At 36.9% G+C, this 22,594-nt stretch overlaps 1 protein-coding gene across 11 annotated transcripts in view; it reads right to left on the bottom strand.

The window, feature by feature from the left end:
* Positions 1-22,594, bottom strand: part of CADPS2 (calcium dependent secretion activator 2) — a 494,346-nt gene that overhangs the window by 64,834 nt on the left and 406,918 nt on the right. For all 11 annotated transcript variants that reach the window (XM_032643104.1, XM_032643102.1, XM_032643096.1 and 8 more), the window contains 3 exons: positions 18,463-18,619; positions 5,953-6,094; positions 732-887 (listed from right to left, as the gene is read on the bottom strand). In XM_032643104.1, coding sequence (XP_032498995.1) covers positions 732-887; positions 5,953-6,094; positions 18,463-18,619 — 455 coding nt within the window. The remainder of the gene's footprint in view (positions 1-731; positions 888-5,952; positions 6,095-18,462; positions 18,620-22,594) is intronic.

Raw genomic sequence — 22,594 nt, 5'->3', positions numbered from 1 at the left:
GGCCTTGCTTTACAAAGCCATTAAACATTATTCTAAAGACAGGATTTTTCTTGCTTTAAAGAATTCAGGATTATTAATTGCTCCAACCAGAATTTGTTATTCCCGTATGCTGCCCTCATTGTTCTTGCACATATTGTGAACAAGGGCAATGGGGAAAACAATGCCAATTAGGATGCAATACTGATTTTGTAAAAAGTATTAAAGAAAAGGAAAGCACATGTGGAAGAATCCAAAGCCTCATAACTTATTTCTGGTTAAGTTCTGAAAGAATGTAAATAGATACTCGGAATTCATCCGATGTGGATAGAGAATGCCAGAAAAACAGAACAATTGATGGCAATGATCATCCATGGAGTTTGCCATGTCATTTCACAGCACACAGACACAGTAAGTAATGCATAAAGTACTTAACAGATCTCCTCCATATGTCTCAGGAAGTATTGCTTTGGGAATTTAAAGCACAGTATTCCCAGAGGATAATAAGCACAACAGAAAGGATTAATACGGTATGGGTGCTATTGATGAGGGTAATGGTTAGGAGGCCCGAGAAAAAGTAGCAGGCCAATTTTATCAATTACATGGGTCCCCAGAATTCAGGTCAAAGGACCTAATGTCCTTGAAATTTCGGAAAAGTGGTACATGTTGAAACCTTCCTTGTGACAATTATATAGAAGAGACTTGGTATTTTGGGAGTCGGCAGAGTAAGCAGCAACTTGAAAATACATGTCTACCTTTTGACACAGGCCTCTATCATATCACTGGCCATTAGTTTAAGTCTTTGCTCTAAGTGATGGGCAAATTCTTGTTCTGGCCAGTGAAGATCAAATACAAACATTTGCAGTGCATCAAGTTTCCAAAAGAGGTCTTCTGATGTCGCTGAGCCATTGCTAGAAGAAAAGGGAAAAATGAAGAACATCGTGAACTTCCACTGTTAGCTGCCTCACCAATCCATTGTTTCTTCTTTTCTGTATCACTTGCCATCAGTGAAGAAATACTACGTAAACCCCCTAGTGATCAATATTTTCTTTGTTCAACCTTCTAATTTTCCCCTTTCACTTCTTCTTAATGAATAAGGCAAGAAGAACAAAATGGAACTATAGTAGTAGGGTTTCATTAAAAAGGGGTAAAATGAATAATGATTCTTTACTAAGGAAATCAAATTATATACATAGGAACAAACATCTTAAATTGTTCTTTACCAATCTCTAGGATAAAGATAAAATACACATTTCCTCCTAGATATTCAGAAAAGTATGTTTTATGCAAGAAAATTAATATAACAGCAACTACCAGCTTTATTTAACTCATGCATATGTGCCTCTGTCATCATGATGACAGCCATGACGATGGCTTCTGTATATCTGTAGGTATGTAGCCTTCAGGGCCTTAAATTTCTCAGTTACAGGTAAAGGTGAAACAGGTGCTGGGAATGAAGTAACAGGCTGGGTAGGGAAGCAAATCTTACTTTTACTTTGAAATGCTTTGCACCTTTTCTCGTTCATAATCAAACCTAACTTAGTACCAGGTATGGTCTAACAGAGAAAAGATATTCAAGGTGCTCTCAAGTTGGAGTACCATCATATATTTCAGGTCCTTCCATCTATCTAACCCTGGAGCCAAGGTCTGCTACGCATTCACTACTATGGTAACGTTACTCTAGGGACCATATTTTCACACCATGTGAGAAGGTAATTTGTGTCAGAGTATATCATATTTGAGTAAAGGATGATATTATTACTTTTCATTAAGCAAGTATACAGCCTAATGGGAAAATAGATGATTTGAAAATAAAATATTCCTATGTATACTGAAACTTAATTGTAAAAGAGAACAAAAGAAAAAGAAAAAAACAAAAACTGCTGTATGATTTATTTCTGCTTAGCTTTCCAACATTTTAACATATACTAACCTAAAATTTATATTTTAGGTTTGTAAAAGAAAAATATTAAAATAAAATTAACTTATCACAAGTGCATGGTAGAAAAATTTTATAAAAAAGAAAAGTCTTTTAAATAACCACATTGTTTAGCTAAATATATCTTAATTAGCCAGCGTAAAAACAATCACCTCCTGCTCTGGCTAATTAAAAGCTTATTTCTGCCCTGCAGCGCCCAGCATCTTTGCTCCATCACCAATCTACTGTGCTTTCCTCCTCCCATTTTGCCAGTAATTCCTCATGATCTCCTCGTCTAGCCAAGACGTCCTCAGAGTTAAATTCTCAAGGGAACGATCACAGCAAAGCAGTGAACACTACCCATAGCACTTCCCTCACTTAATATCTCCAAACCTTAATATTCAGTGCCCCAAATGTGTCATTAAACAAAAGAACCAGACAACCATGCTGACATTGCTGTAAAAAATGTCTGAGAAAACACTAGAGTCAATTTTCCATTTTGCCATTTATATAATAAAAAAATAAGAGAAAAAAGTCCTGAAGCAAAATCCTCCTGTACATCTGTAGTGTACAATTTAGGAGACAGAGGAACTATGTTTTAAGAGCTATTGAATATAATTGTCAAAGAAGCAAATCTACTTCTTATAATTTTCTAATTTGGAGAAATATAAGTAACAGCACAACAAAACAACAGCAACAAAAGCCACCATCAAAACAAACCCCCAAATAGTAAAGGTAGAATTCTATTAAAAATGGACTTTCTCATCGTATGTGACAATTAAATCTTTATAGAGAAGATGGATATATGTTTTTCTCTGTTCTTTGATGTTACGGTGAGATTCTGAATGATACATGTGCTTAATTGGGAATGTAATTAAGATAACAAGAGTTCGTTATAATCAAATAGATGAAAAAATGTAAATAGGTTTTCTCTCAAGCGGGCATGTATAACCCGCAATTTATTCAGAGCTTTTTCATTTTAAAATTATTTCTTATCAGTGACCTATCCCTCGAAGTATTAGTAACAGATTAAAGAATTCAAACGCGAAAAATGGAGTCTGAGATCATTTTCTCAAAATGCCAGCAGTAAACTTACCTGACTGGCATTCACTTCTAGAGCGAAAAAACCCAGAATGAAGATTTTATATACAGCGAGAGATTTGGAGGAGCACCTCTTAAGGTGATTTATACATGAGTATGTAGAGATGCATCTTCAGACTCATGGATAGTTTGGTATTATTTCTCTTTATCAGTAGTTGTATTTTTAACTCCTTATATATGTGAAATGGGATTTTTTTCTTGTTATTTAATGCTTTATAAGAAAAGTTAAAAAAAACTTTGCAATGACATCAGAACATTATCAGTAATTCTGGCCACCTTGACACAAAGCCTAGTGTTGAAAACCTTGGCAGGTAAAGATAATGGTAACTAACTTGTAAAACATAATTTTTTACTTGCCCAGGATGATGAAAGTAGAAGCACTTTATTTACAAAGTCACAATTTGTTATAAAGACAGGACATTCCTGTCCTGAGACAGGTTATTTTTAAAAAGGGGCTCCTAATAATGAGATTTAGGGCTCACATATATCTCAAAGTTAATACAGTAATTACAAAAACCCCCCACTAAATTTCACAAGGCAGTGCCCAAAATAGTGTTCTTCATTAAAATCAAGGATGTTAAACAGATGGGAAATGAGGAAGAAGAGTTAAATTAGAAAACCACGTAAAGAAGTACAAAAAAAAATCATAAACTTAGAAAGGTTCACTACATTTCCCAGATAACTGAGGACACACAGACACCACTTGTAAAGCCCAAAGCATTTGCTTGTAAGAAAAAGATTCACATGTAACCTAATATCTTAATAATTATTATGAGTATAGTGTTGATGTTTAATTTGGAGAAAAACTGCCAAACTATTTTGCAAATTATCATTCTCTTCCTTGGTCTTTGTTTCTCTCTCTTTTTTTTTTTTTTTTTTTTTTTTTTGCGGTACGTGGGCCTCTCACTGTTGTGGCCTCTCCCGCTGTGGAGCACAGGTTCCGGATGCACAGGCTCATTGGCCATGGCTCACGGGCCCAGCCGCTCCGCGGCATGTGGGATCTTCCCGGACCGGGGCACGAACCCGTGTCCCCTGCATCGGCAGGTGGACTCTCAACAAACTGCGCCACCAGGGAAGCCCCCCTCTCTCTTTTTTTTTTGATTATATGCAGATTAGACTGGGAATAGATTTGACATGTGGTGATGGGATAGGTTTTGGATGTTGGACAACTTTTTAATCAGTATATTCTCTGGAAGCAAAATATATTAATAATCGGAGTGAGAGCTTTGGAGTCAATCAAACCTGGGTCCAAATCTTGTCTTTGTCATTTGCTTACTGTGAGACACTCGTAAGTTTTGCCTTTTGACTTCTTTGTGACTTAGTTTCCTTAACTGTAAAATAGGGAAAGTGACATTTACCTCACAGGGTTGTTACAAAGCTTAACCGAGATAAAGAATTTGGCACTTTATATAACAACTTCTCTACAAATGGTAGCTAATTTTCTTCTTATAATTATTATTCTTTCTAGCTGACTTCATGAGAGACCTTGTGCAAAGCACGGGCTGTTATTGAGTTCATTTGATTGCTGTGGGGCTCATACTTTTGACAACCATACAGTTATGAGTAATAATGATGATTGACGATAATGTAATAATAATTATAGTAATAACAATCATAATGTAGAACAGGAGTGGTTATCATCTATCGAGACCCTGTGCTGTGCCAGGCACTTTTCAGTTTTTTAAAAAATTCTCACAAAAAACGTCTTTAAGTTAGGTGTCATAACCATTTTAGAGTTGAGGAAACTGAGGCAAAGGAAGACTTAACAATGAATAAGCTGGGATCTAAATGTGGGGCTGATTGATTTCAAAGCCCATGTCCTTTTCACTTTAATGACTCTTGGTTACTGAATCTGCAATAGGTAGGCTCAGCAAAATGTGGAGTTAATAAATATGGTTTGTAATGATATAAAGATTACTTAGGGCTCCCCTGGTGGCGCAGTGGTTGAGAGTCCGCCTGCCGATGCAGGGGACACGGGTTCGTGCCCTGGTCTGGGAAGATCCCACATGCCGCGGAGCGGCTGGGCCTGTGAGCCATGGCCTCTGAGCCTGCGCGTCCAGAGCCTGTGCTCCGCAACGGGAGAGGCACAACAGTGAGAGGCCCATGTACCGCAAAAAAAAAAGATTACTTAAAAATAACAAGGTGCATCAAATGATATATGAAAGGACAAAAGAAGAACTTGTTGGTACTGAGAAACAAAGGACAACCCATTCTCTGCAGCCTGCATTATTATTTCTTTAAAGGTGAGACTAAGATTAAAGCAGAAAAAGATTATGTTCTTGAAACTGTTCTTACAAATAGGTTTTTCTACATATACAAGATAAATCAAGTGGCAGTAACAAAGCTGGAGCCAACTAAGGATCCTGGAGATACATACCAACCGTTAACCACACTGCTTGTCTGAATATGGAGAACTCTGGTTATACCACTTAGACTGGAGTCTACAACCTGGGTCACAAAATGACCCTTGCCCCACAGATTACATATGAACGACATCAAACCAGTGAGTATTTTTTTTTAAAAATCTATATTATTTATCATTGATATGCTAAGCTTAGCTTAATAGCTTCAAAAACTCAAAACAAATAAAATCAAACATAGTATTCCTCAACCAATGATAAATGCCATGCAATCTAAACACATCTGCACAGAATACAGCCCAGGCCATGCACCAGCTAACACACCACCAGGAAATAAGTGAGGGATACACACGTGGACTCATATAAAGAAGCCATCCACGAAGGAGTAGAAAAGCTAGGAATCTGTGGAAGATTAAGAGGCAGACTTGGAACTTTTGGAAGAGCTACATTGGGAAGACTGTTGGCGATATTCCTGTAAAGAAACAAACAACGTGGGAAGGGACCACCATAAGCAACAACTACAGATGGCCACGTGTAAAGTCATAAGGTCAGCATAGAAGAGACAGGGGCTCTGTGGACACTAGGCAAGATACCTACTTGACAGGCTGCCATGTCTCTTGCTCAAAACCTCTGTGAATTGACTGGGCGATGGAGGACTCCATGAGATCCACGTAGCGGACAACCAAGGGCACAAAGATTTCTTGCAAGTGTTTATGAAATTTTCCATTACATAGAAGTGCTGAAATAGTCAAGCAGAAACAGTGTTTGTCAGAGGGATAATATCAGGCATTTGGAAAATATGGACGAAAAACTTTTCTGGCAAGAGTCTGACACAGAACCAATAAAATACAGAGGTCTGGCCCCTCATATTGGATATCGTGTCATGAAAATTGATCAAGAAGTACAATTGACCTCCTATATATGGCTGTCAAAACCACAGATAGATTATATCTCTATAAAATGTTCCTGCCAGGTGGTATGGTTTTATTTTCTAAGAGGTTTAGCACACGAGACATCTGACCACTTGCTGGAGATTCAAGGGAGCTGCCGAATTCCCTGAAGGTCTTGACACGTGTAAATACAGCAATTAAACAGAGTTAGAATACCTGTGGTATGCTGTGTATCACAGAAGAGCTAAACCTGTTGAATTCTAAGAGATAAGTTTGATTGCTTCTAAGAGATACACTAGTTTAATTCAGCAAGAGGGTGACTGTGGCCTTGCGAATGGCTATTCTGCTTCATGAACTTTTTAGTTATTTGTGGATTTTCTTCTTAGGCATTTACTTTTTCACATGGGTATTAAAAAAGTCAGCATATCACATGCATTTTTTAGTTGTCCGTTAGTCTTCACTGAATTATGATATAGGACATCCAACCTGAAGCCGTTGCAGACGTCTAAGAATTTGCACTACTGGGACAGGACTGCTGGACAAGATGCACTTACCTCCACTAAAAGATGGCTGCTTTCTATGCACAGGTCATAGTTTTATTAGAACACGGGTCAGTGCTGTAGACTGAATGTGTCTCTCCCAAATTCATATGTTGAAATCCTAACTCCCAGTATGATGGTATTAGGAGATGGGATCTTTGGGAGATGATCAGGTCTAGGGCAGAGCCCTCAAGAACAGGATTAGGATCCTTATCAAAGAGACCCCAGAAACATTCCCTTGACCCTTTCACCCTTGAAGATACAGTGAGAAGACAGCTGTCTGTGAGCCAGGAAATCTAGCTCTCCCCAGACACTGAATCTGCTAGTGCTTTGCGTACCGCAAAAAAAAAAAAAAAAAAAAAAAAAAACAGTTACAACATGAAAAAGTGAAAAGGTTACCAAAACGATTATATTCTATGAACCGAAAAGTAAACTAAACTCAGGGAACATGATTCCTCCAGCTCTGCTCTTTCTCAAGATTATTTTGAATATTTGGGGTCTTTCTGCAATTTCACTCCTGTGTATATATCCAAAAAAACAAGAACACTAATTCAAAAAGATACATCCACCCCAATGTTCATAGCAGCATTATTTACAATTGCCAAGATAGGAAGCAACCTAAGTGTCCATCAACAGATGAATGGAGAAAGAAGATGTGGTATACATATACAATGGAATACTACTCAGCCATTAAAAAAAGAAAGAAAAGAAATTTTACCATCTGCAGTAACATGGATGGACCTGGAAGGCATTATGCTAAGTGAGATAAGTCAGACAGAGAAAGACAAATACTGTATAATATCACTTATATGTGGAATATAAAAAATATAATAAACCAGTGAATAAAACAAAAGAGAGCCAGTGGGAAGGGGGAAGGGGACTAAGGGGTATAAACTATTAGGTATAAAATAAGCTCCAAGGATATACTGTACAACACAGGGAATATAGCCAATATTTTACAATAACTATAAATGGAGTATAACCTATCACAAATTGTGAATCACCATATTGTACACCTGCAACTTAAATATTATACATCAACTATATTTCAATATAAAAGTGAACACTGTGAAAATATTCAATGCGCTTATAATACGCATTGAAAGCTGGATAATTTTACATTGCTATACTGCTAGACTGTGAGCCTAAGCCTTAATTTATATGGCTTACTAATAAAAAGTATAAAGAACCTTAGGCTCTGCATCTTGATAGGTACCATTAAATACTGTCATTATTTTTAAATACACCAAAGCCAAAACATATGCTAATGTTAACAAATCATTACCTCTGAAAATAAGCATTCTACCTGATCAGTTCAGATGCTACTTTATTATACATTTAGAGATTAGGTATGTTGGCTATTAAGCCGTACTTACTTTCTTAAGATGAAGAAGCACATAAGGAGAATCACTCTCAGTTATTATTAAATGTTATAATGATTCTAAGACTAAGTAGCAGTTGACTCAAATGTATTTCTAGCAAGAGCTCTCTTATGTAACAAATTATATCTACAAATGAGCACTCTACCTCATCAATTCAAATGCTACTTTACTGTACATTTAGAGATTAGATATGTTGGCTATGAAGTCATACTTAGTTTGTTAAAATGAAGCACATAAGGAGAATCACACTCAGTTATTATTAAATGTTATAATGATTCTAAGATTAAGTAGCAGTTGACTCGAATGTATTTCTAGCAAGAGCTCTCTTTTTTGATATCCTTGATAAGCACCGAATTCATTATCTTGTTCAATAAGCCTACTTCTCTTCTCTTATTCTCACCCTAGGAGTGAAAATAGGGATTGTCCACCTGATCATTATACCAGCAACCTGGAAGTTGTACCAGAGGTCTCTCCTTCACTTCCTACCTCCAATCAGTAGTCAAAACCTACATATTTTATATCCTTATTATCTTTCTAACACTTCTCATCCCTCTCTTCATCACCACTGCTGTTGTCCTAGTTCCAGCCTTCTCATCTCCTGCCTTGGCTAATGCAATAATCTCCTAACTGGTCTTAGGCTCCTAATTTTCCTTCCGCCCATTCATCTTCTTAAAATCTCAAGCAGAGGGGCTTGCTAAAACGTAAAACAAATAATGTACCTCCCAAAGATTAGAATTCTTTAATGGATCCTCAAGAAAAACTTCAAAAGCCTTAGCATGGAATGAAAGCCATCTATGAGATGTCTTTTTTTTTTTTTTTAAGATTTATTTATTATTTATTTTTGGCTGCATCGGGTCAGTTGTGGCGTGCGGGATCTTCATTGAGGCATGCAGGATCTTTCATTGCGGCGTGCGGGTTTTCTCTTCTCTAGTTGTGGCACACAGGCTCCAGGGCGCGTGGGCTCTGTAGTTCTGGCGTGTAGGTTCCAGAGCGTGTGGGCTCTGTAGTTTGCAGCACACAGGCTCTAGCTGAGGCGCGCGAGCTCAGTAGTTGTGGCGCGCGGGCTTAGTTGCCCCGTAGCATGTGGGATCTTAGTTCCCTGACCAGGGATCAAACCCACGTCCCCTGAATTGTAAGGTGGATTCTTTACCACTGGACCACCAGGGAAGTCCCTATGAGGTGTCTTAATATGACCTCTCTGGCTCTTTTCGTTTGCCTGACCCCCCTACTTCCTGTGGTCCAGACATAATGACTTTCATGTTTCAGTTCAAGTATACACTTTCCCCTCCAAGTCTTCCTTGAAATGCTTCATTCTGCTGTCCCTTTCCCTGATTACTGGTTTCCCATGTTTATTCTCCACCCTGCACAGGTTTCTACTGTAGTCCATGTTATACTTCTGTACTCACTGACACATCTCTTTCTTCCTATGAGGGTGCAAGGTCCTTGGAGAAGGGACCATGTCTGTATTCTTAGTATCCAACAAAGTCCCTGGCTCAGAGCAAGTGTTCAAACGTTCGTTGAATGAATGACTACCTGTATACACTACTAAGATTACTACATAGTTACTACATTATTATTCTGTATAAGAACATCTGAGGCCTGTGTATCTCTTCATATTTTCTATAAAATATATAGTACTAAATATTTTTATGAGAAATCCTATTTTTAGACCCATACGTCCAAGATCATGCTGCTAAAAGTTCTACCGGATATGAATGTTGTCTATTTTATGTCTCTTATTTTATTACTATTATTATTCTTTCGGCCATGCCGGGTTTCGTAGCTCATGGGATCTTAGTTCCCTGACCAGGGATCAAACCAGGGTCCCGTCAGTGAAAGCCCGGAATCCTAACCACTGGAACACCAGGGAATTCTATGTCTCTTATTTTAATGAATGTACCAAAGGGAGGATTTTCTCTGTTCACTCATGACTTGATAGCAAACTATTACATCCTGCAGAATTAGGAGAAAATGGAGATTTCCTGTATTTCCTAAGAATGGTCACAAATATTGAATTCTGGCCAAAAGTTTGCTTACGTTTCAGCAGAGTTTTCCTTTTCATTAAAGTAAATCCAATTATAAACCCATGTTCAAAAGTTTTAGAAAACTGGCAATTGGTAGTATTTCTTTGGTAATCAGGTTCAGGAAAGGCAAGGAAGAATGGAGGGAGAGATGGGATGGAGGGGAGAAAGAGGAAGAGGAAAAATGAGAAGAAATGAAGAGAAAATACACATAGAAAGGGAAACAAAGAAAAGGGAGAATCCGGTTTCAAAAGGCAAGACTCCTGGAATACAGATGACACTATACTTGTGTATGTAAATGCATGCTCCTTTTCTCAGTTGTCCATATGCCAGTTTGCATCCCATTCCTATCAGACACTGTCAAAAGCCATCATAATATGTAACCCCAGGCATCAGAATGAGTGCTTCTATCTTCTCCATATGGTTTAATAAGGATAGATTAGGATTTGGGGCTGCCACCTGTCCAAATCAAGCCTTTACAAGGCTCCCATTGCAAAAGCTCATTGGAAGAGGCCAGTTCTCAATGTGGCCTCATCCAAGAACACTTCTGACATTATACCAGAGGTGTGGAAGTAGAAAGAACTGCTCAGAAGGAGTCTCAAATAGTGGTTACGAGAACATAAGTGGAGGATTAGCATCTAGTTGGTTGATAAAAATATTTTTTTCCAAAAGATTCTATTCTATATCTCCAAATATCACCTTGTCAGAAAATAGTGAAGCATCAATGACATCAAGCCCAACAGTACAATTAGAAATGGCAAAAAGAAAGCAAAAGGCTTAAATAAAAGGTAAACTAGGGGGGCAGATGTGCCCAGTTATTCTGAGCATCCCAATAATTAATAAATTAGTGTTGATTATTTACAGACCCAAAAGAGTCTTACATTTACAAAAGTACTTGTCATAGGCTTTTAATAGTAAGATTTTAACACAGAATTTAAACTACAATCCAATTAATAACAATTACTGAGACAATAACCACTGGATAAATTAAGGATAAGCAGATAAAAGAGTTCACATACTGTGTTTAGGGTAAAAATACGCTGTTGACTCCTGAGACCATATAATCCAATTTTATATCTGCATTCCTCCTTCTAATTAGTCAGCATTAGTGGATTACTAGGAAGAATGAATTTCCCTCCTAAAATTCTAATTCTAATTAGGCATTTCAGAAGGGAATGAGTAATTTATGACCAGCAAAAAAACACAAAAAAATACCCAGCCACACGAACCACAATAAAAACAATAGATTTTGCCAGAAAACAACGATTATTCAAGGGACTACAAACTGTACCAATCCTTAACAATGCAAGCACCATGGACTAAGATATAAAATTAACAGATCACTCTCTATGTTGACAAATACATATAATGGGATCCCCATCACAGGAAATATGACTATGGGCTTCAGGAGAAAAGCCCGGAGGACTGCAGCCTAGAACAGCAGTATGTAAAAAGAAAACACATACACACAAACCAAACCAAACTTCCTCCCCACTCAGATCTAGGAATAGCGCCCAGCCAAGAATCTGGCACATTAAGCAGGCACTCAATAAATATCTGTTTATTGAATAATCCACCCCCTAAAGGAAACTCTGAGAGCATCCTGCTGATGTTTAAGTAAAGTAGAAAACTCTTCAGTTTTTATTCTCCTTTTAACTAAAAATTTGATAAGCAATTTTACATAGTTTGGTAATATTTAATTTATACTATACTGGAATGATAGCCTCCTAAATCCACACCCAACTCTTCCTTTCCTCTCAGGGCACTTGTTAAAAAATACCTATCTATCTATCTATCTATAGGAGGTAACAAGGAATGAGAACACTGATGTTATAATGTTTATTATTTTGGGGGCAACAAATCCAAATCAAACAAAACTATAATTAAAAATGTCATAGCACAGAGTACACATAATTGAATTACAGTTTTACAATCTGTTGCATTATAGTTAGTAATGCATATATGCCCATATCCTCCACTAGATTATATGCTTTTCAAGGGCAGGAATTGTTTTTTACCCATGTATCTGTAAGGTGACTGGGATTTGGTAAATTGTAGGCATTCAGCCCCCGTTTCTTGCAGAATTAATTCAGGAGAAAATCAATATAAACATTCAGCAAGGCTTAGGGCAAAAATAAGCAAAGTCTCGTGGTCTAGCAATTCTCATGCTGGATTTTATGAGACTAGTATTAAAGCCAAATGGAAAAGTCTGAAATTTTACTCCAGTTACATACAACCTTCTGATCTTTGGGGTTATGTCCCACAATACCGTCCCGGTAGTGGAAACAACTGAGTACGGCTGTAACATGATCAATAGCCCTCAAGTGTGGGGTTCCTGACGTTTGTGGCCTTCAAGAGTTAAAGATGTTTCTACAAATCTATAGTGAAGAACACTGTTAGAGCACTTTAGGTTATTTTCCCTAAGGCACTAATTTCTAAGAAAATATACAGATTAAAATTTTAAAATGTCTACATGTAGTAAAAAGATACTAGAGCAGTACTGCAGCATTCAATTTAAGAAAAAGCTAGTGACTCCTTGCTTTTTCATTTCTTTTACTATATTAGTCAGTAAAACAAGTTCTGACACACAATTTTGAATTCAATCAGCTCTTGGGATTGGTGTTAAATACATTTTTGAGTTTTAGTGGTCATTTCATCATTTGTAAAAGAGATACAAAACTAACCTGGCACACAGCTCTGCTATAATCTCGAAGTCATATCCTTTCTGCATTATTCCTAGTAGATGTATATACAGATATAACTGTAAACACCAATTTGTGAACTTCAGATGTACAGCTCATTTAAGCTCTTGAGGTAGAATGACACGCAGGTGCCAGCCCTTCATATTTCAAAGCCTGAAAATTAACCTAATATGCAATATGGTGACCTAACTGTTCTTCATTTGAAAGAAATCTAAAAAATAATCTCTGATACAGCTGAAGTGTGAGAATAACCACCAGGATTTCCACCTCTTCATTTCTTAATGAGTTTTTTGATAATGAGAGGTGACTTTGCCAGTCACTCTGGGCTCTATTATGGCTAATTTGACTCCACTTCACTCTCCTTGTTAATTATTAACACTAGCCTTTTTATCCTCATGAGACCACATTCCAATTTTTCTTTTTTCCATTTTTATGAGCCCATCTTTATGAAGGTGAAAGTCTTGGAGGATAGGTTTTCACTTAGTGTAGAGCCTGAACATTTATTATTCGTTTAGGCAGAGACGCTGTGACATTGATTATATAAGCACGGTGTTCTTAAGGATGGCTTTAATGTGCTAGCAATGTGAAAAGGCTGTTAATTAAAGAAGAAGCACCGTGGTATTTTTCAGCTGAGAATCCGTTCCCAACAGAATGGTCATTTGCCACTTGCTAGCATATCCACAGATTAAAAGGTGACTAGCTCCAAGAGTCTGTCTTTCGGTAGTACTGAAAGAGATGATTTGTGCCATTTGCAGATGGCTTTCATTTGTCAGAAGCAGTCACTTGCCATACGGATTATCGACAGGACAGGACAATTGTGGAAAACGGCACGCAAGGATAGAATCTGTTTGTACCAGCTTCATAGTCATTCAGGATCATTCAACTATCATGCTAATTGCTTCATTATGAAAACATTTATTTTCCCTAATTTTAATACATTTGTTTTTCAAAACTGTTTCCTGAGATACCATTTAAAGTGATTACCCATCTAATTAAGACTTGAGTTGTGGGGAGTGGACCAGGATGTATGGAGGAAGGATGGAGAGGTAAGCAGGAGTTCAGTCATTTTTGGACAGAAATGAGGGAGCCGGAGTTTGTTTTCTTCATCAGTCCTTCTCTGGGAGTCAATGGGTGAGCCTGTGAGGGGCGGGAGACTGGGGACAGTTGCTACAATGGTGGTGCAGCTGGTACTCTTCCCTCGAGGAAAACCACATTTCATCTCCAAGGATCCTTGAGGCTAAGATCTTCCCTAATCACGCCCAACTGTAAGGAAACATACCTACCCCAGACACAGTTCTTTTTTCCCTCCTTAAAATAGCAACCGAATTCACTGTCTTGAATCTCTTTCCTCCTCTAATTAGTTCAGTCCCTGGAAATCTCGTCATGGATGTTTTATAAGGTACATGCTAAGACAATACTTTATCTGGTCCTTTCTGCACCCTTTAACCAACCTGCTTCCTTTGCCCCCCTAATTCAAGGCCCTTATAAACATTTTATGAGGTAAAAATAAAAGTTCAAGGAATCTCCTATCTTCTTTAAAAATATGATCTTATTTTATAAATGCCCCCAGAATCTGCATTTGCGCCTGTAGATTGAGGTGGGCTGGAGACTAAGTGATCAGGCTCCAACTTGCCGCTGCCTTGGTTTCCTACCAGCAAGCCCCAGCCCAGGCACCTCGCCTCCTAGGGGTTTAGTTTATTCAGCTGGAAAATGAAGACGTTTGTCTAAGATCCCCTCCGCTCCCCTAAAGATAAACACTTATTTTTAAATATCAAAGCATAAATATTTTAACAAAATAAAGATGGTAAACATCCAGCAGGAACATCTAAATTATTCATTAAAAAAAAAAGCCCAAAACGACTCAGCTATAAAGCTTTCAAGGCACAAATAAAGCACAAATTCTAACTAATATTTCTGTTAGAGACGTGTTAGTAATTTTTATTTTGGAAAAGCAGACATAAGTATGTGACATTATTAGTAATAAATCACAACCATTTAAAATCTCTATATAATTAGTGGTATGCCACGTGTGGGGTAATAGTAAGCACTGTTATCCAGCAAATTATCTCCCTTAACAAGATTGGACATTTTGGAGCAATCTGTTCCTATTTTACCCCTGGCTAGTTGAGGTTTAAATTAATTAGAATTTGGACTATACCTCTAGGTGGGTCAATATGGTAAAAACTGTCAGGCCATGGCCAGTGATGTAAGAATCTTTCTTTGGGAGGTGGTGGTAAGAGGACAGAAGTTTTATGTTTTCCTATAAGCTTTCCAAAAGGACAATTTGGGGGCAGCTACAGGTTGACATTTAACATTTGAATTGAATTCACTAAATCACCATCTGAGTATTTCAGGAATTTAATGAAACAAACATAATTATTAATAATATTCTTCATTATTATCAAGGGTGATTTTAATAGCAAAAAAAAATTATGTCTTACCAACTACTGAGATATTACTAAGTGGTCTTGGCTTTGGATGGTAACTTGTGAGTTTGAGTTGAAAGTTACTGCATTCTATTTCAATTACCCAGACCACACTGTTCTCCCAGCACCAAAAGGAAATTACAGCACTGGGGAACTTTTCTATTTACCTCACTACATAGAGGAGCTGTTTTTCTCTGAAATAATTGATGTTTTCTAAAATATGTTAATCACTGCAAAAATCAAAGCCTAGATCTAGACTTCCCCCCCACCAAATTGATAACATTCAAAAGAAATCATTAATCAATGCTTTTGTGTGATTGAGTAATGTATACCAAAATGACATAACACAATACTTTATGCATTTAATAGTAGCCAATATTATAAAAATGGTTTAAAACAGGAGAGGAATGTGATATTCTTTTGAATTAAATATTTGGCTAAAAATCACACTTCTGTATACTCTTTTTAGTGTTCTTTTTGATATGACTCATAAAATTACACTCGAATATAAGAGCTCTTCTTAAAAATAAATTTTAAAAGATGTTAATTCATTGGCATTATAGTAGAGGTTCCCCAAGAAAATTTCTAAGAAATCTACAGCATATTTATTTTCCTTATAAATAAATTCTAATATATTGAATAAGTTAAATGATTCATCATCTTTACTACTTCACTGAGAATATTAATAAATACCTTCATCTTTGAACAAACCCCCAAATAGATCTAAATATGGTCAATTCTTGAGTTTTCATGCAAGTGGAAAAGAGCAATGTTAGAAATAATCCTATGTTTATTTATTCTCATTTAGGGACTAAATGTATAATATTGTACATGTATTTATTTTTGGCAGCAAGTTTATTGATAAATATTTGTCGTAAGAAAATATTAAACCTCACTTGTAATTTCTTAGCAGAAAATAAAATGATGATAAGAGACTGGGAAAGAAGAAGGTCATTTGAGGTCTGCTAGCTGGCAGGAGGGAACCAAACTGGAATGTAAAAGTTGTCTGAGGACAATTTGCAGAATAAACGATTCACAGACAGATAACTGTGGGTATAGCAACTCCTGAGAGAAGACACTGTTGTTGAATCTGAACTAGGAATTGTAGCTTAGTTCTGTGGCTTTTTAATAAGGCCTTTTGGAAATGAAATTGGATAAGAGAATGAATAAGATGGCTAAAAAAATCAAGACTGAAATTGTAACTGATTAATATCTATAATATTTATTTAGCATTCATTATACATGAGCTATTACCTTCTTTAATCCTCACCACCAATGACACTGTAGGTACTATTATTTCTTTCTTTTATAGATGAAGAACCTAAAGTTTACCGAGGTTAAGCTATTGTCAAAGGTCAGGTAGTGAGCAGCAGAGACAGATGTGAATCTGTCTGGCACCAAAGCCCATGTTATTAATTAGCATAATATGATGCCTCTCTCTCTTATGTAATTAGTATAACATGTTATTAATTAGTATAACAAAGGTTCTTACCCTGGTGTCCCAAATCCAGATGTCCACGGGCAGTCCAATATTACACACAATTTCATATCTATGTAGCTGTTTTTTTCCAGTAAAACAGTTGTAGTTTTATCATAGACTCAAAGGGATGAATAACCAAAGGAAGGTAAGAAATGATAGACTAGGGTGATGAACAAAATCAAGAGAGTAATTTTTTTTTTTTTTTTTGCGGTATGCGGGCCTCTCACTGTTGTGGCCTCTCCCGTTGCGGGGCACAGGCTCCGGACGCGCAGGCCCAGCGGCCATGGCTCACGGGCCCAGCCGCTCCGCGGCATGTGGGATCCTCCCGGTCCGGGGCACGAACCCGCGTCCCCTGCATCAGCAGGCGGACTCTCAACCACTGCGCCACCAGGGAAGCCCAAGAGAGTAATTTTTAAAAAAACAAAGATAAATGTCAAAGAAAAAGATTTAAATTTAAACCTGGAAATACAGAGTAGTGATATCCTGGAAAGAGAGAAGCAAAGAGATCTGGAGTTTTAAAAGACAGCAAGTGTGAACTGTATCACCAGTGTGACTAAGTTCCTGGGAGAGAGGGCAGCCGTGGGCTGCAGGAAGACAGGGCAGAAGGCAGGCAGCTCTCCTTGGGGCCTGGGTTACCCAGGTAACGTTGTGGGCACTGTGTACTTCTTAGCACCACACTCCAGAGCAATATTGAAAACCGGAGTGAGACCTTCTTAGAGGAGGGTGATAAAAATGGTGATGGGCATGAAAACGCTATCACATGAGAAAGAGTTAAATGACTGGGAATAATAGCTGGGAGAAAAACTTATGCAACAAAAGAAGGCCATTCCATGGATCCGGCAGAACAAGTCAGACCCAGAGGTTAGAAAGAGGCAGAGTTCAACCTGGTTTATACTGAGAGTGGTGTAATACAATAGGGAATTAGTGACCCCAAGACCACTGTAAGTGTTGAAGCAAAAGGCTGTCAGTAGAAACCAAACCTGAGTTGAAGGGAAACTTCAAAAAGAACCATCAGAGGAAAGGCCCACAGGAATCTGTATGCTAAGAAATGCCTCCAAAAATCCTGACTGAAAACTATGTTTATACTGGCTGCTAGAAGACCATGTACCAGAATAATTATAAAAGTTATTACTGCATTGGAAAAAAATATCTCAACAGAGAACCTTTACGTTCTCTTCAATTTCTAAATACTGAGAGAGCAAGCAATACCGCAGGGCAATATTCCTATCATCTGTAGAACCAAATCTCTTCAGGCAAACAATATTAGCACAGTGTGTATTAGTAGAAGCCTTAACATGGCATGATGTCTAGAATAATAAGTTTCTAAGGTGCCTTTCAGAGATCTTAAATTCTCAGGTACTTTAGAAATGTTAACCTTTGAAGATTTTCTGATTCACAGGTACACTGAGAAGGTACCTATGTTGTCAGTGCCTGATGAAGCAGGAGGGTAGAATGAGAGCAACTTTAGAGGCCAGTGGAGCAATGTGAGAGTGTTGCTGGTCTCGCCCAGACCCGGGCCGGATATACCGGGGGAGACTGAGCAAATGTTAACGTTACCCGTGTTGATTCTTGTTGGGTGACTGCTAGAGCTCCGTAAATCCAGACTCACACACACAAAGTTCTCCCCTCCTCCCCATTTCTACCCCAAAGAAAATGCAAGTGCTTACCGTCATTTCTGAGGAAATTATTAAGCAGCTGGAAAAGAGGAAAACTGTCCCAGGAGTCTTGTGGTTGTGCTTCCAGTGCAGTATCCATATCCACTGTGAATAAAGCCCAAAATTTCTCTGCATGCTCTGCCAATAAATCAGGCCACCAGGCAAACGCCTATAAACAAATAAAGAAATAATGTAAACATACATTACCTGTTAGAAACATACACAAATACTGTAAAAATACGTCATTAAAAGCGAAATTGTAGGACACTATTGTAGAGTATGATACCAAATGTTTTAATATTTCTAGTCACAGAAAAAAGAATTCTAAATAAATATGCCAAATAGTAGTTATGTATAAATTATGAGATACAAGGAAGTTTTGTTTTGTTTTATGTATTTTTCAAATGTTCTAAATCAAAAATGTGTTTTAAAAAATAAAGCAATAAATGTCATTTTACATTTTAAATCTACATTAGATTTCATATTTTATTTAACAATGCCAAATTTGTTTACTATTTAAATAGACGTATCTATAAAATTATTTCCCATTTAAAAAAGATTACATTTTATTTGTAGTATTTTTTTATGAATCAAAGGTCTAAAGCTAAACACACTTTCATAGAGAGGGATTTCCTGACTCTCCAGTGTAAATTATGTCCTCCTAGATAGTCTCTCTGATACCAAGTATTTTCATTTCACAAGACTTAGTACTGTGTCTATGACCACACATATAAATATTTTAATGTCTGCCTCTTAAATTAGACTGTAAACCCCACAGGGGCAAGGCTGTGTATGTCCTGTTTATTACTTTATACTCCGTTAGGCATTTTTAAATGCCTTTTAGGTAGTAACAATAATCACTTTTAAAAAATCTCTGCTGTTTAGATGGGTGAAAAGAGTATTTACTTTTTAGGAGGTTCTCAAAAATAATGTGGCCTGCCCATGTAACCTGGCAGCAGGCCCACCAGCCAGCCTGCCTATGGATCCTACCAACCAGACCACCTGGAATATCTGGCTGGGCTGACTGGTGAAGGCTTTCCCTGCTGAAGTCAGTCTGTAAAGAAAGGAAGAAGAGACAGTTTCTTCAAATGCACAACACCAATGTAAGGTTACCAGATCATGAAGAATCTAGAAACAGGACACCAAACAAAAGAACAAAATAAAGCTCCCATAGACAATCCCAAAGAAATGGAGATCTATAAATTGCCTAAAAACGTTCAAAAATTCTTTTAAAGAAGTTCAGTGAGCTACAAGAGAACAAAGACAGACAACTAAATGAAATCAGGAAAATAATATATGAAAAAAATGAGAAGTTCAACAAAGAGAACCATAAAATGAACCAAATAAATATTCTGGAGCTGAAGAACACAATAACCAAAAACTTTAAAGGACAGCTTCAACAGTAGACTTGATCAAGTGGAAGAAAGAATCAATGAACTTGAAAACAAGTAATTTGAAATTATCTAGTCAGAGGAACAAAAAGAAAGAATGAAAAGGAGTGAAGAAAAGCCTATGAGATTTGTGGTACATCTTCAAGTGAACCAATTTGATATGTATTATCAAATACATATTTCTGGAGTTCCAGAAAGAGAAGGGAAAGAAAAAGGGTCAGGAAATTTATTTAAAGAAATAATGGCTGAAAACTTTCCAAATCTGAAAGAAATGGACATACAGATTGATGAAGCCCAAAAGATCCCAAATAGGTTGACCAAAAGAGGTCCACTCTGAGACACATTATAACTAAAATGTCAAAAATTAAAGACAGAGAGAGGATTTTGAAAGCAGCAAGAGAAAAGTGACTCATCATATACAAGAATAAGGCTATTAGCAGATTTCTCAGTAGAAACCTTAGAGGCTTGGAGGGAGTGGTAAGATATATTCAAAGAGCTAAAGAAAAAACTGCCAACCAAGAATACTATACACAGCAAAACTGTCCTTTAAAAATGAAGGCAAGATAAAGACTTTCCCAGACAAACTAAAACTGAGGAAGTTTGTCACCACTAGACCTGCCTTACAAAAAGTGTGAAAGAAAATTCAAGTTGAAACAAAAGGATGCTAAATGCAACACAAATGTATACGAAAGTATAAATCTCACTGGTAAAGGTAAATATGTAGACAAACAATACTGTAATGGTGGTGCATAAATAACTTTTAACGCTAGTATAAAATCTAAAAGGGAAAAGTAGTAATAATAACTATAACCACAAAAATTTGTTACTGGATATATAGTACAGAAGAGGTAAAATTTGACACGAATAACATAAAGTATGTGTAGAAAGTCCAAGTGCAGGGTTTTGTATATGATTGGAATTATAGGTTTAAAATAGATGGTTAAAAGCTCTGAAGTCCAGTTGAGAGGTCAGCTTTACCTATTAGTAATTAATTTAAATGTAAATGGATTAAAATCTTCAATCAAAAGACACAGAGTGGCTGAATGGGTAAAACAACAAGATACAACTATATGCTTGCTATCTATGAGAAACTCATTTTAGATTTAAGGATACACATAGGCTGAAAGTGAAGGGGTAGAAAAACATATTCCATGCAAATGATAACCAAAAGTGAGCAGGGGTGTCTATACTTATATCAAACAAACTACAGTATATGTTAAAAACTGCCAAAAGAAATAAAGAAGGTTATTACATAATGGGAAAGGGTCAATTCACCAGGAAGCTAGGACAATTATAAATATATAAGCACCCAAACATCAGAGCACCTAAACATGTAATCCAAACATTGACTCTGTATGGAGAAACAGATGGCAACACAATTACAATAGGAGACTTCAATACTGTACTTTGAATAATGGAGAGATCACCCAGACAGGAAGTTAGGAAACAGCAGACCTGAACACCACCAAATGGGCCTAACAGACACATACATACATTCCATACAACAGCAGTAGACTATACATTCTTCTCAAGTACTCATGAAACATTCTCTTGGAAAGATCACATGCTAGGTCACAAAAACAGTTTTACAAATTAAAGAAGATTGAAATAATCCCCAGTATCTTTTCCAACAACAGTAGAAAAAAGCTTGAAATGAATAACAAAAGAAAAAGAGAAAAAACACAGAGACTAAACAAGATACTCTTGAACAAACATCAGATCAAAGATGAAAGCAAAAAGAAAGTAGAAAATATCTTGAGACAAACAAAAAACATAACATACCAAAACTTATGGGAAAGCAGTACTAAGAAGGAAGTTTATAGCAATGAACACCTACATTAAAAAAATTTTTTAAATCTCAAATAAACAATATAACATTACACCTCAAAGAACCAGAAAAAGAAGAACTAAGTTCAAAGTTAGAAAAAGAAAGGCAATAATAAAGGTTAGAGTATAAATAAGTGAAACAGAAAATAGAAAAACAATAGAAAAAATCAAGGAAACTAAGAGCTGTTTTTTAGAAAAGATGAAAAAACTTTAGTTAGATTAAAAAGAAAAGAAACAAAGAAGACTCAAATAAATAAAATCATTCAAATGGAAGGGAGACATTTCAACTGATGCCACAGGAAAGAAAAAAGAATCATAAGAGACTAGAATGAACAATTATACATCAACAAATTAGACAACCTAGAAGAAAAGGATAAATTCCTAGAAATATATAATCTATCAAGACTGAATCAAGAAGAAACAGAAAACTTGAACAAACCAAAAACAAGTAAGGAATTTGAATCAGTAATCAACAACCTCCAAAGAAGAAAAGCCTAGGAACAGATAGCATTACAGGTTAATTCTATCAAACGTTTAAAGAAGAATTAAAACCAAGTCTTCTTAAACTCTTTCAAATAATAGAAGGGGGAACAATTCTTTTTTTTGCGGTACACGGGCCTCTCACTGCTGTGGCCTCTCCCGTTGTGGAGCACAGGCTCCGGACACACAGGCTCAGCGGCCATGGCTCACGGGCCTAGCTGCTCTGCGGCATGTGGGATCTTCCCGGACTGGGGTGTGAACCTGTGTCCCCTGCATTGGCAGGTGTACTCTCAACCACTGTGCCACCAGGGAAGCCCAAGGGGGAACATTTCTAAACTCATTTTATGAGGAGAGTATCACCCTGATATCTAAGGCAGAAAAAGACACCATACGCAAAGAAAAATATAGGCCAATATCCTTGATAAACATGGATGCGAAAATTATCA

The sequence above is a fragment of the Phocoena sinus genome, chromosome 9 (genome assembly GCF_008692025.1).
Source record: "Phocoena sinus isolate mPhoSin1 chromosome 9, mPhoSin1.pri, whole genome shotgun sequence".
In the NCBI taxonomy this organism is placed as follows: Eukaryota; Metazoa; Chordata; class Mammalia; order Artiodactyla; family Phocoenidae; genus Phocoena; species Phocoena sinus.
The sequence above is the reverse complement of the archived record's forward strand: the minus strand, read 5'-3'. Positions and strand labels throughout refer to the sequence as shown.